General features: G+C 44.8%; 2 protein-coding genes across 3 annotated transcripts in view; both read right to left on the bottom strand.

Annotated features, from left to right (window-relative positions):
- CRAMP1 (cramped chromatin regulator 1) overlaps positions 1–10120 on the bottom strand; it is a 53393-nt gene extending 43273 nt beyond the window's left edge. The window contains exons 1-2 of one of the 2 annotated variants that reach the window (XM_075514624.1): positions 9690–10120; positions 6935–7284 (exon numbers count right to left, since the gene is read on the bottom strand). In XM_075514624.1, coding sequence (XP_075370739.1) covers positions 6935–7283 — 349 coding nt within the window. In that variant the 5' untranslated portion in view covers position 7284; positions 9690–10120. Of the gene's footprint in view, positions 1–6934; positions 7285–7719; positions 7795–9689 lie in introns of those variants that run through there. The other variant, XM_075514623.1, reaches the window with a different exon arrangement.
- TMEM204 (transmembrane protein 204) overlaps positions 1–12813 on the bottom strand; it is a 203080-nt gene that overhangs the window by 115645 nt on the left and 74622 nt on the right. The gene's annotated exons all lie outside the window — the stretch shown is intronic.

Genomic DNA, 12813 nt, shown 5'->3' with positions numbered 1-12813 from the left:
ATAAGAAGATCTAAAAATTCTAATATCCTGTCATCTCTACAGAGATCTTATATGCCATTTAATTCTTCCAGGAATAAAGGAGTTTGCTATATTAACCCTTTGCATAAACCTTCTTACTACTGTGCATGGTAACATCTATCATTGGGTTACCCCAATCCACTCTAGAGTTTACTGGATCTCGGTAAGGCAACGGAATGCAGTATACTCTAAAACATGGTATTATAAACCAATCCAGGGTAAAAGGCAAAACAAAAAGTAAAAATAGTCATACATCATTAAATGACACTGCATAAATTCATTCTTTCAATCTTACTGTATGAGATTCTTGTAACATACAAAACAGCTAACAAGTTTTCATCCCCTCACTAATGATAGATGATGAGGATCATTAATTCCCAACAATAGATTATTTAAAACTTAAGCAATACATTAAAACAAAGAGGTCCGCTGAGGTTAGCCATACCATTATTGCTGCAGAATTGCCAGAGAGAGGAAGGGGGCTTACTCTAACAATCTGCTTAAGTGCTTGTTCTAAGTAAAATAATTTATAAAAGGAGATCACTGCAGATCAGACAAAGACAAGATGGTCATTCTCACTCTGTCTACTTATCCTGCATCACCCAACCACTGGACTGGATATCCACACAATTCCAGCTACAACAATTCCTTCCCTTTGCTCCAGGATGCAGTGGAGCACCAGCACCTGCATATGAGGTACAAAGCAGCAAGTTTGGATGCATAACTTCTCAGCATTTTCACTCAGCTTTCAACCCACAGTTTGCAAAGACATCAGGTTTCCATACTTGGTATTTGAATTAACCCCCAACAAAATCACAGATCAGAACACCAATGTTTCAGAGAAACTTATTCATTCCTTTTATCCAGTGTTGTCTATCCACCTATATGCCCTGTTATTAGAACTCCATTTATCTGTGAATGGCATAACATCAACTCAAACTGTATTTTCTGTAGAAAAAGCTGTCTTCTTTGTAGTTCTAAGCAAAACACAAACACTTGCAAAAATTTATATAACGGGATTTAAAGACTGCAGTTTAAAAATCAGATATGAAAATGACAAACAATGGAACACTGCGTGTATCGAATAATTGAGCCCCTGACAGTATCAGTGTCTTACCATGGCTACGGCCACAAGAAGGTCTTCCTTCCAGGCTCTACAGAGCATCTTAGTGTTTGCTTTTCAATTTTCCATTGGCAGCTCTTACATGCCAGCTGATTTATATCTTCTATGACAGATTCCACATTCATAGAAGCTGGAATTCACAGAGTTAATCCCCACTACACCCATGTATCTCAACACACAGGCTGGTTCTGTTATTGGTGTTCTACAGGCTTAGCTTGCAAAATCTCAACTTCTTCAGGAGTCACCAGTCAACTGTAGGTGGAATATCTATCAGGGAATACTTTTATAAATGAGACGGTACTTTCACAGACTTTTGCATGCCACGGGCCAAAATGCAGAGCATTAGGATAAACTCACTCCCCAAAGCGCAGGATGCAAATGCCAACTTGTAACATGCCAGCAAGTTTCCTTCAGAACATTCTTTCTTCTCTTTTGGATTCCACAGGAGTCAATAGCAAGGCAAAACTACACAAGATCACCTTCAAAAGGGGTTTTGGTAAAGACTGCCATTGAGGAGGCCATACCAGAAAACCCCTTCCAGTGACTATTTCATTCTCACAAACCTGCATTAGTGCTCAGCAGTCTTATGAAATGTACATCAAAACATCTGTTACCAACAGAGCTGGGTAACGTGCTATGATGTACACTTTCCAGAAAGCTTCAAATGCATTCTGCTATTCCCATGGCAGAGCATGCCGCAATGAGCATTTACTCCTCGATTTTAATGAAAAAGCAATTGAAGACAAACGTCCAAACTTTCTGACTGCTTGGTAAATGAGCCCCATTTCTAGCCACATATCTTTCTAATGGCAGATACGACATCATATACTTGAGTGAAGGAATCAATCAGGTGATCCCATAGGAAGTGTGCGCTTTAGTGAAGCCACTTGCTCTGTGGAAGGGCAACCCAACAAAGCTGCAGGCTGGATCCCATTTGCTTTTGTCTCCAAGAATTGTAGCTGAGAAGAGAATACAGACTAGAGAGGGAGACGGACAGACACATTCTCTGCAAGTCAACACTTCCGTTTGAGTGCTAACGTTATAACTGGAAAACAAGTTTCTACCTTGTACGCCTCCTCAGTAAATAGCATGGACTCCTAAGAAGGGTAAGTCTACGACAGCTTATGCCATATTGCGTGGTTATACCATATAGCGTTCTTGTTATGAATTAACATCCAAAGTTTTAAACACAACAGGTAACTGTCCTACAAGGATACAGACTAGTCTAGCTTCTTCTACTCATTATTATTTAGAAGATTTGCACAACCAATATGTAGCTGAATGTTTTTAAACATATACTGTGTCAATTACCAACAGGAGTCTACCAACAAAACTATACTGAAGGCTTGCTTTTCTACAGACAGTATGTATTTAACACATAATACATCAAATGCAGCACTATCTGCGCTAACCAAGCATAGCTGTAAAAAACAAACATGGTTTATTATAAATTTGGTTACTCCCCCATCTCCAGTAAATCATTATTCTCTTGCTCTTCCATTAGAAAACACCAATAAAGCCTAGTATGAAGTTCCATCTAAACCACGTGGTTGTGCAGCCTTGCAGGCAGGCACCTTTCAAAGTTCAGTACCTACTGTACAGGGCACATGAAAAAAAATCCTCCTCTTGTGGTGTGGGATGAGATACTGCAGAGTTCTGGTCCTGAGCCACTTTCAAAGGAAGGGAGGGAGAACTGGGGTAAATGGGAGGGCAAAGATGAATGAAAGCATGTCAGAGTAGGATGGAAGGAGAAGTACCAAGTGTAAACGAGATGGACAGAACTAAGGAGAATATTGGAACAAGGGACCGTGCCAGTAGTTTTTAAACAGTCATTCATGCCCTAGAGAAATAATGTTGGAGGAATGACATTTCAAATGACGGTTATAATACATTCTGCAGCATACAAATTTGGGAATACACAATAAAATCATATCGTAAGTACACATATCGGGTATCTTGGTATATACATCCTCTCCACAGGAGAAGAGAGTAGTTAATTTAATCCACATGCTACAGGACAGGCAACTTTGGTGGGCTGAAACAAACTGGACTGCTTTCTAGCAAGTTATATGCTATGTCAAAAGATGGAACGTTTTAATTCAATTAATGCTTTCAACCTAATGATTCTTTTTTCAAGAAAGAACTGCTTATTACTGCAAAACAAATCCAAATACTTGTTTAGGCCATTCTACACATCTTCTGAATAAATCTAGAGCAATGGCATGAAATACATCTTCAAGCTTCAGCTCATCACCATTAGACTTCGTTACTGTTTCCTCCTGACTTCATTCTGCATTCAGAAAATGGATAAAAACACAGAAATGGGAACACTCTACTCTAGTTCAAACTAAGTCTACAGCACTTGATGGCAATGTATATTCCACATCTCCTTTTACCACTGTGGTCACAACACACACCTGCATATTCTAACCACTCTGGCTTCATGCAAAAAAGCCCCAAAATACACCTTGAAACCTGTGCTCAGCAACCATGTGGCGTATTTGTATTTGAGAAGTAAACTCGCAGAAATACCTCTTTTTCAGCAACCTTATACTGGTCTGCTTCCTCTTCCTCAATGAACCTCCCTGCTTTTGAACTCTCATAATAAACTGCCTCCACCCCAGTATTCCTTCAAGTTCCTCCTCTGACTTCATGCAAGTTACTTTAAAACTTACTTCCAAGCATTCATACTTTAAAAGGCGTGCATTAGTTGAGGTGTGGACTATGAACTTGAAAATACAATAAAAATATGACCAACATTTGAAAATAAGATAGTAATCATTCTAAAAACAAAAAAAGCATAGATTTAGATATTTGTGCAGGAAATTTGATAAACCTTTTAGCAATTCAAAACAGATTGGCGTTTTGAAGTGAAATAGTTTTCAAACTTTATTTTACTACACCACTTTCTACGTCATTTTTGCCCTAAACTCAAAAGTGCAACTCAGTACACAAAAGGCAAGAGACAGAATCCAAATATGCACTTAAAGATTACATCAGGGTAATCTGAAAATTAGCAATATGTTTATACATTCTACTAGGCAGAATTTGAGAAATATTATTAACAATGTTCCTTGAACCATAGTAAGGCAAAGTAAAAAAGTCAGCAGCTGCTGAGTGGGCAAACTCTTCCTACAATTTACAGTAAAGTTTAGTTCATCAATAATTTGGCTGCTACAATGAAGCACCCTAAAAGCACAAATGCCAAAAGTAAAAAGGGATCTGCAACAGACAGAAAATAATACTGTTTTCAAAACTCTTTAAAAGACACTATTAGGACAAGCCAATGCCTGCTGAATAACTACAATTTGAAAGAAATTAAGTTTATTGATTACGCTCCTTAATAAGAGCCTGTGAAAGAGTTTCACTTCAGAATACACAGATTTAAAAGCAGGACCACTTTAATAAAATTTTAAGGGTTACATAGCATTATTGAAAGACCATAACAAAACCAAGTTTCTGGTTTCACTGGACCAAGTATAAGTGTGGTCTAGACACTCCTGCTGACCAATGTTAAAATCACCTTTGCAGCTATCACCTTGACTGTGACATGCAAAATGGAAAAGTTTCCACTTTTCAGAGTTGATCCAAAGCACATGCATTTGAGCTTTTTATCGTTTTTATACTTACAGGGGGAGGAGAAAGTTGATGGGACAGCAAATGGAAGGATTTAAGTCCAATCTTTATTAGTAATCTTCACCCTTCAATTAGTTCCCTATTGGAAGCTAGCTCTGTGAGACACTTCACTCAGAATGCAAAGCCCTATAAATTCTGGTCACAAGACATTCCATGAGGGAGAATTCAGACAAGCCTGGAAAACCTCTCAGTATGCATCCCTGAATGTAAAGAACTCAAATTAGAAAGGAACCCACTCCGTGGCTCTGTTCTCCAAGATCTGACAGTTATAAACTCAACCATATCAGAGAAATCAACTGTGATGCATTCACGTCAAAACTAGCCAGGCAGAGCTGTGGCTGCTCTTACAATTCAAAAAGTGAAAGCATAACCATAATTCTACCATGTCACCCCCAATGATTTAAGAAGTTTCCCCAAACCAGACAACAGAGTCAGGTACAGTGACTACAAGCACTATCTATGACCGATTACTGAAATAATATTTTCCATTCTGTATGTAATTTTATTAGGGTTATTTTGGAATCTGAATTGCAAAATAAACAAAGTTTGTTTTTCAATTGTGTCGATACACCTTGTTAAAAATCATTGCAGCTCTCAAATTGGAAATGAATGTTTATGTACAAATATACAAACCTGAATATACACGTGCACAAAGATACATGTATTTTGTTCACATGTGTGTACACTTTCAAAGCAATGGAATAATTTCTAATACATATATTCAACTTGTCAATCATGGACAACATGTATCCCAAAGAAACACCTCCTCACATTTAATACTATTTGCAACCCTTGAAATAATTATCTGTAGGTAAACACTCCTGGGTATTTCATCTGTTTGTTTATTTGGTTTAATACAACTGGGAGAAAAATTACGTAGGCCTTTCTGTTCTATCCTCCAACATCACACATAGGAGTTTTTAACTTAAAACAAAAAGTTTAAGAGATTAAAGAGGACTTACTAAGGTATTAAAAAATACTTTAGTCAATTATATAAACTAACTGTCGAGCAACTGAGTTCAAGAATTTTTTCGTGATATGGCAATAACTAAAATATCACGATTTGCACTGCTTTATTACTGTAACACAAAACTATCATAATTCATATGTTTACCTAATGTCCAGCATGTGCATACCACTGTAATGGACCAAAGAGTGAGGTAATCTCCAAGACACATTTATGCGACATGGAGTTTTATTTCATTTTAGCAGACGAGTAAATTTTGTTATTTCAAATGTTGAAGCAATCTCCAAGTGTTGTTTTTCTCAAAAATTAACAGAAAACAACACTTGAGTACTTTTGCACAAGGTATCCAAAATTAGTCTCAAGTACAGCTCAACTACAGTGCCAGGTGTCATCCAGTAACTGCTGAGCACAAACAATAGCACCAAGATATTCAAATATCCCTGCTGTCTTCTAGCTACTCAAGTAAGAAACAGCTTCAAAAAAAATCAAATTCTTATCTACAATGCTAAAGTGAAAAAGCATGTGTATGTATGTATGTACATACAGACATTCAGATGTATACAGAACAATCTTAATAAAAACTCACATTATGTGGAAATGCCCAAACTGTTCTGAAACAGTAATGCAGGACTCACAAAACCTTAGAAACAAGTATGTCAACGTGTGTATTTCATAGTTGTTTCCAAAACAGTTCTTTGGGTAAAACAGTAGTAGAAATAATTGGGGGAAGTCACCAATGTCTTGTGGGTTGTTTTTTTTTCCCTTTTTCAACTAGCACCCAGTGAATATTTTGTTATTATCCAAAAACAGAATTCAGAGTGCAGCCACCTGATTACACAGCTAGCTAGAGTCTAATTTCCTAACCAAAATACAGGAATTTCCTAAAACTCGAGAGATGAACTGCAGGAATTAAAGGTTTGCTTCAGTAATGAAGATTTTTTTCCTCCTCCACATAAAAATCCAAACCCCCCATTTCTGCAAGTAGAAAGAGGATAGTGGGCAGCACAGAACCTGAAGCCTTGGGACACAAAGAAGATTTCAGCTACTGTGAGAAACAAGCACCAGAACACCTTCCCCAAAACAGAACAAAAGATGGCATCTACAGGAGAATGAGAACCCCCAAACCCACAGGTGACTCCCCCCCGCCAGCCCCCTTGCCCGCGTGTTTTAAGGGTGCCAAAATAGAGTACCTTTGCCTTTTGCAGCAGTGCTGCTGCCAACTGAAGAAGATGCCTGGGAATCCTTCTTCAGCCTCTTGCTCTGAGGTCTGACGCTGGACCTGAGAAAATGATGCTGGTCCTGGCTGTGGGAGGGCTGGAGGGAGGCCGGGGCCTGCGATAAGCTGGGGTTCAGTGGGGGGCTGCTGTTAGTGTTGTTGTTAATAATCTTCTCTTCTTTCTTTGTGCTGCTGCTGCCTGGAGCTGCCTCTCCTCCTCCTCCTGCCCCTTCTTCTTCCAGGGACTCCTCATCTCCTCCTGCTCTCTTGCCCAGCTTTTTCACCCCTTCCTCCCCGCTGCTCTCTCCCAGTTTCACTGTCATCCTGTTGGGGAGGAGAGAGAGAAAAGAGGGAGGCACAAAGTCAGGCCAGGGAGCCCCCCAGAGAGGGAGAGAAATCCCTGGGCTGAGAGGGGAGAAGTTTAGCTGCAGAAATTCCTCTCAACATGGCCGCCGTTGTTTGTTACTAAATCCCCTTTCGTTTGCTGTCCCGACCCAACAACCTGTGCCGAGGGCGGGAGGGGGAAAGCCCCGCCGGAACCCCCCCCAAACAGGCCCAAAAGGCAGCCGGGCTCCCCTGACAGCCCTCCGGCACCCTCCCGAAGGGGTTCGGGGCGCCTTTGGCGGAGAAATCGCCCAGCCAAACTCGGGCGTGTGGAAGCGCTCGACAGCCGCTGAGAGGAAAGGCAGCCGCCGAGCCCGGCGGAGCGGAGCAGGGCAGCGCGGCCGGGCCGGCCCGGCTGCTCGCCCCCCATCCTACCCATTCCGCGGCTCCTCGGGCCCAGGGGGGCTCTTCTTTCTCCTCACCATGGAGCCGAAGTGATCCGACCTGCCGCGGGGGGGGGATTCATATTCCTAGATGCGGCGGCGGCGGCTTCTCCTCCTCTGTGTGTGTGTGTGTGTCTCTGGGGCTGGGACTGGCCGAGGCTACCGAGATTTCCAGCTCCCCCTCCGCCCCCACCCCCGCCAAAGCCCCGGCACCTCTCCGCTGCTCCCCGCGGGGCAGCCCCAAGCCCGGCTGCCTCCTCTGCGAGGAGCATCCCGCCGCGGGCTGGGCGCCTGTCACCGCCGGCCTCTGCAGACCGACCCGCGCCAGGAGACGGCCTGGCTCCCCACAGCCAGCACCTTCTGGCTGGCTCCGTCCGCAGCTTCCAGCACGTTTTTGTTTCAATTAGTGTGACCCCCTTTATTATTTTTTTTAATTCGAAGGGCAACAAACTCCGCAGGCACCTGCAGCGGCTTTTCCCCCCTCACCTAGATGGGGACCGTGCAACTCACAGCGATACTGCGACCTCTTGGCCAAGCAAGAAAGTTTTAAAACACCATTTGCTAGAGGACCAGTCCTGGACTTTCTGAGAGGCACTGCTAAACAACTTTAACTCCAAATCTGACATTTGGACTGGCCACCAGTCTAACTTCAGAAATCCTAAGGTTTTTTTTAAGACTTAGAACAAAACACCAGATACGCACACAAAAGCTTAAGGCATTAAATCATATTCTCTGCTAAAACCCAACAACTGTTTTTTTTTTCCTTAAAGAGTGTTTTAAGATATAAATAAAGATATTACTGACACCATATCTAAAAGAAGTCAACTTCCAAGAAAGAAACCACTTACAGCAAAACAGAAAGAAGTAGCAGTTGCAATGCAGCTGCCTTATCACCAGAGCAGGAACCACAGTCCAACTTTAATTAAGGGAAAAGATAAAAACCAACAAGAGAAGGAACTTCTGAATATCACAAATAAAAAATGGAATTACTACAGATTAGGCTGACACCAGAATAACATGGTTTAAAATAAACAAGATCCATCAGCATTATGTGGCGTACAAATTTGTGCGATTACAGTTTATGGATTGTATTCCTACTATTAAAATGACACTTTTCCCTCTAATGATTTTCAGCTAAACCACTGAATCCACCAATTCAGAATTATGCTGGGCAGTGTTCCATTCTTTGCAAACACTTGATAAACTGACTTAAACTGTAGATCTAAACTCATATTAAAACCTGGTTAACTATTCACCTGACAGACACCTAATTACAAACACGAACTTGTTCTCCACACGACAAGAATTGCAGTGTTTTCAGTTATTTTGAGGACAGACATCTTCCAACTTTGACAGTTTGCGCTCAAAAACTTCACGTAAATAAGGCTTAAATCTCCTTGATTTTAAGTTTAATTACTGCAATTAAACGATGCATCCACTGGCATCCCCCAACAATTAGTAGGGGGATGAAACACAACGAAACACATCTTGGGGACAGTTACTTACAAGACTAGGGTAGCAAATCCCAGTATCTGCCCCACTTCCCAACAGCTGGCTCCTTACAGCGTCCTGCACCTACTTCACCCATTTCAGCTGCCTTTCGTTCTCACGTTGCCCCTGCTTTTCCCTTTTCTTCCAGAGAAAATCTTCTCAACCTCGCTCCTTTGGTCCTCTAGACCTTCATACTTAGTCGCCGTCCCTTCACCCTCCCTCCTACAAAAGCCCGGCTCCCCTCAGAGGAGATGCTTTTCGTGCGGCGGAGCTCCTCGCAGACCCCAGCGCCGCCGCGCCCCGTTGATCGACGGCCCAGACAGGAGAGCTCGGCCAGGGTGAGGAGAGCTGGGCCGGGGTGGGGCGGGCTGGGCCGGCCCCCCAGGGACACGCATGCCCCGCGGCGGCCCAAGGCGCCGCTTCTCCCCCCCCCACAGAAGCCCCTCCGCCATCCCCCGTCCCGAGTCTCACCTGCCGCATCAATGCCGCTGCGCAGCCTCCGCGCTCCAGCTCTCCCGCCGGCGGCTGCCTCGGGTCTTCCGGCACCCGCAGCCCTAGGCACCCCCAAGCTGCGCCCCAGACCCGCCAGCTCGGGAGGAGGCCGGCGCGCCCTACGACCACCGCGGACCCCAGCGGCCCTCCCAGCTTTGCTGGCGGCGGCAGCCCCGCTCCCGGCCGGGGAGGCGACCTCTCTTCCCCGGGCTCCTCCGCAACCGCGGCCGCGGTCCCAGCACCGCCGGCTCCCCGTCGGGCCTCAACGCCCCCGGCCGGAGCCGCGGCTCCCTGGCGCCCCGGGCTCGGCTGCGCTCCGCCGTGGGCTCCAGCCCCGCGCTCGGCCGCAGAGCGGGCCGCGATGGGGTCCTGGCCGCAGCGGTTCCGCTTCCTCGTCACCCTGCGCCGGGCCGAGGGGGCGGAGCAGGACGCGGCGCGCGGGCCCAGCTGAGCGCGCCGGCACTCCCCGCCCCGGGACCCCAAACAAGGCGTCCCATTGGCTCGCGGCAAGCGGGCGCGAGGCGGGAGGCGGGGCCGGGGCCCCAACGCAAGCCGAACAAAGCGCGGCGCGGGGCGGGTGACGAAAGCTTAACGCAGAGGAAGAGGCGGACACTGGCGTCCGTCAGATGGCGAGACGAATCCCGAGAGCTGACTGTTGATTGGCCAAAAGAAAAACCAATTGAGGGCCCAATAGCCGCAGCCCGTGGACGTGCTCCAGGATTCTATTGGTCAGAAAGCTGGTGATTTGCATGCGAGGTTGTATTTATTGCTGCCGGGAAGGGTTGCACCGCCCGGATGGGGAGGGAGGGGCGTCGGCTGCTGCGTGTGGTGCTGCCCCGCGGACTTCGGGGCGCTCGTCAGGGCGAGGCGCTGTCTTATGTGGTTGCTGCTTTGTTTCGTTCGCTTCGAACCCTGGCTCCGCCGGGCTCGCCCGCGGTGCTCGGGTCTTAGCTAGGTGGTAAAGGCGGTGCGGGGCTCCGCTGGGGCCGTACCCGCTCGCCCGGAGGGGTCCGCTGGCACAGGCGAGCTCTGGTTCGCGGTGCGGGGGCTCGCTGCCCGGCTAAGCCGCATTGCGGCGGCAGCGCCCGGTGCTCCCGCTCGCTTACGCCCGTCGGAGCTTGAGGGGGAGCCCTGGGGCCGCTCTCCGCTCGGAGCTACTTGTGCCTTCCTGGGCCGGACCTCGGAACCGGCGGGGACGGTGCTGGGGCGTCCACTGGGGGGGTACTTCGCTGTGCCGCGGGTTTGGTACCGGGCATCCCTCCACAGCGTGGGCTTAGTGGCTCCTTGGTGTCCACTAGAGAACCTACCACTTCTTGCTAATTTCGTATTGGTTTTAGTAGTTCTTAAAGGAGAAAGACAATGCCAGGGAGCGGGGCTGAGCGCCAGGGACCTGCCTGCCGCAGCTGGTGGAAGGCCAGGCTGCCTAACATGGCGGCCGTGCTTCTGAGAAGCTCTGAGCTGAGCGGGGTCCTCAGGCCCAGAGTGCTGCTGAGGCTCTCGCTGTCCTAGCAGCTTGCTCGACAGCATGCTTCTTACTAATTAAAGATGTTAATAAGGTATTTATTGTTCATAAAGGTTACAACTAACATACATGAAATTACAAATGTGAAACTGCCTGGGAAGGCCTAGTGTCTTCACAACTTTCTATAGTTGTCTTCCAGAGATTGCAATTGTGTAGGTACCCTTAAGTGAGATTTTTTTTTTTTAATAAACTGTCTGCAGATTAAGAAGCTTTATTCAGTGATGTGCTGAATTAAAGTGGGTTGAATTTCATTTGTTAACCTAATGTTTTGGCCTGTTTTCCAGTGACTGCTCTCTGATACTTTTATGTGGTAACTTCATGGTAACTGCTAGGAAGAATGATTTCCAAAAATCTTACAACTGGTACTGTGTGAGATTTTTTTTTCTTGATAAATTCTTTGTGGAAAGAATATTAGGTAATCTTCTCTTTGAAACTTTGTGGGTATCATAGCAGGAAAGGATGCCTTAGTCCTCCTCTTCTGAGGAAAATCTTCATAAGCTGTAGCTTAGAAATCAATGTCTTAACAATTTTCATGATGGCATCTAAATTCTGGAAGACTGGGCTCCCATGGAGAGTGTTGCAAGTAATTTTCTTATGATGGTGAACTAAACTTGAACATGCCTTGGGCTCTGTGTAAAGCATAGCTGTGAGTAACCAAGTGTATTGCTATAAATGCAATTTGTAAACAAAAAAGAGCAAAATTGCTTAATGGTCGTCTCCACTGTAGAGCTTTGCATTTAAAGCTACATCTTAATTAGTTCTTTTTGTAGAGAGTATTTTGTAGTTTTATTATAATGTAGCACAAGATCATATGGCTTATTTTCGCGACTTGGTTCAACCACAACCAAATTTAACAATACTGGCAGGAAATGATGCATTCTGCATCTACAGTGCCATATATTTCCATGGTGCTTTGCAAAGAGACATGAAGGTATGTTCAGCTCCCCAAGGAGCTCAGAGTTGAAGGTTTCCATTCTCTCTGTATGTAAATAACTTTATATGCTTGAATAGCCCCATTGCCTCAAGTAGCCTGTTAAGGTGTGAAATTGCTCATGTGTGTAAATGTTTGTGAAAGAAAGACTGAATAAAAAGGAGTTGGACAAGAGCTGAGAGGCAGGGGGTAGGTTGAGATGTCAAAAGACACTTGAACTTTCATTCGTTCTTTTTTAATAGTAGGGAGGGTCCACGATCATGCTTTGGTAGACCCGCACAGATACAAAATGCAAATAATCTTTCACTGTTTGTTGCCATGGTTTTCTAGACTAGGCAAGAACATTAACTTGGATTTGTTGCACATCCCGTGTGTTTTAAGGTATGAATAACAAATTGCATGCTTAATAAAACAGAGCAAGCAATGCAGAACTGTCCAGCAGAAGAACAAAGTTAATACTTCTGTTTTATGTTGAGGTGTTCTTAATTTTGCATCTAATGTGCATGATCATTACACTAATTATAGCATGAAAATACTTTTCCAAAGATCTTAGATGTAAAAGCCACCAATATAGTGGATGTTGTCCTGTATTTTCCTTTTAGGTTACTTAGAAGCTACTACATTTCATTCATAACTCATTTGTTCTTAAA

This window comes from Mycteria americana, chromosome 12 (genome assembly GCF_035582795.1).
Source record: "Mycteria americana isolate JAX WOST 10 ecotype Jacksonville Zoo and Gardens chromosome 12, USCA_MyAme_1.0, whole genome shotgun sequence".
Lineage (NCBI taxonomy): Eukaryota > Metazoa > Chordata > Aves > Ciconiiformes > Ciconiidae > Mycteria > Mycteria americana.
The sequence above is the reverse complement of the archived record's forward strand: the minus strand, read 5'-3'. Positions and strand labels throughout refer to the sequence as shown.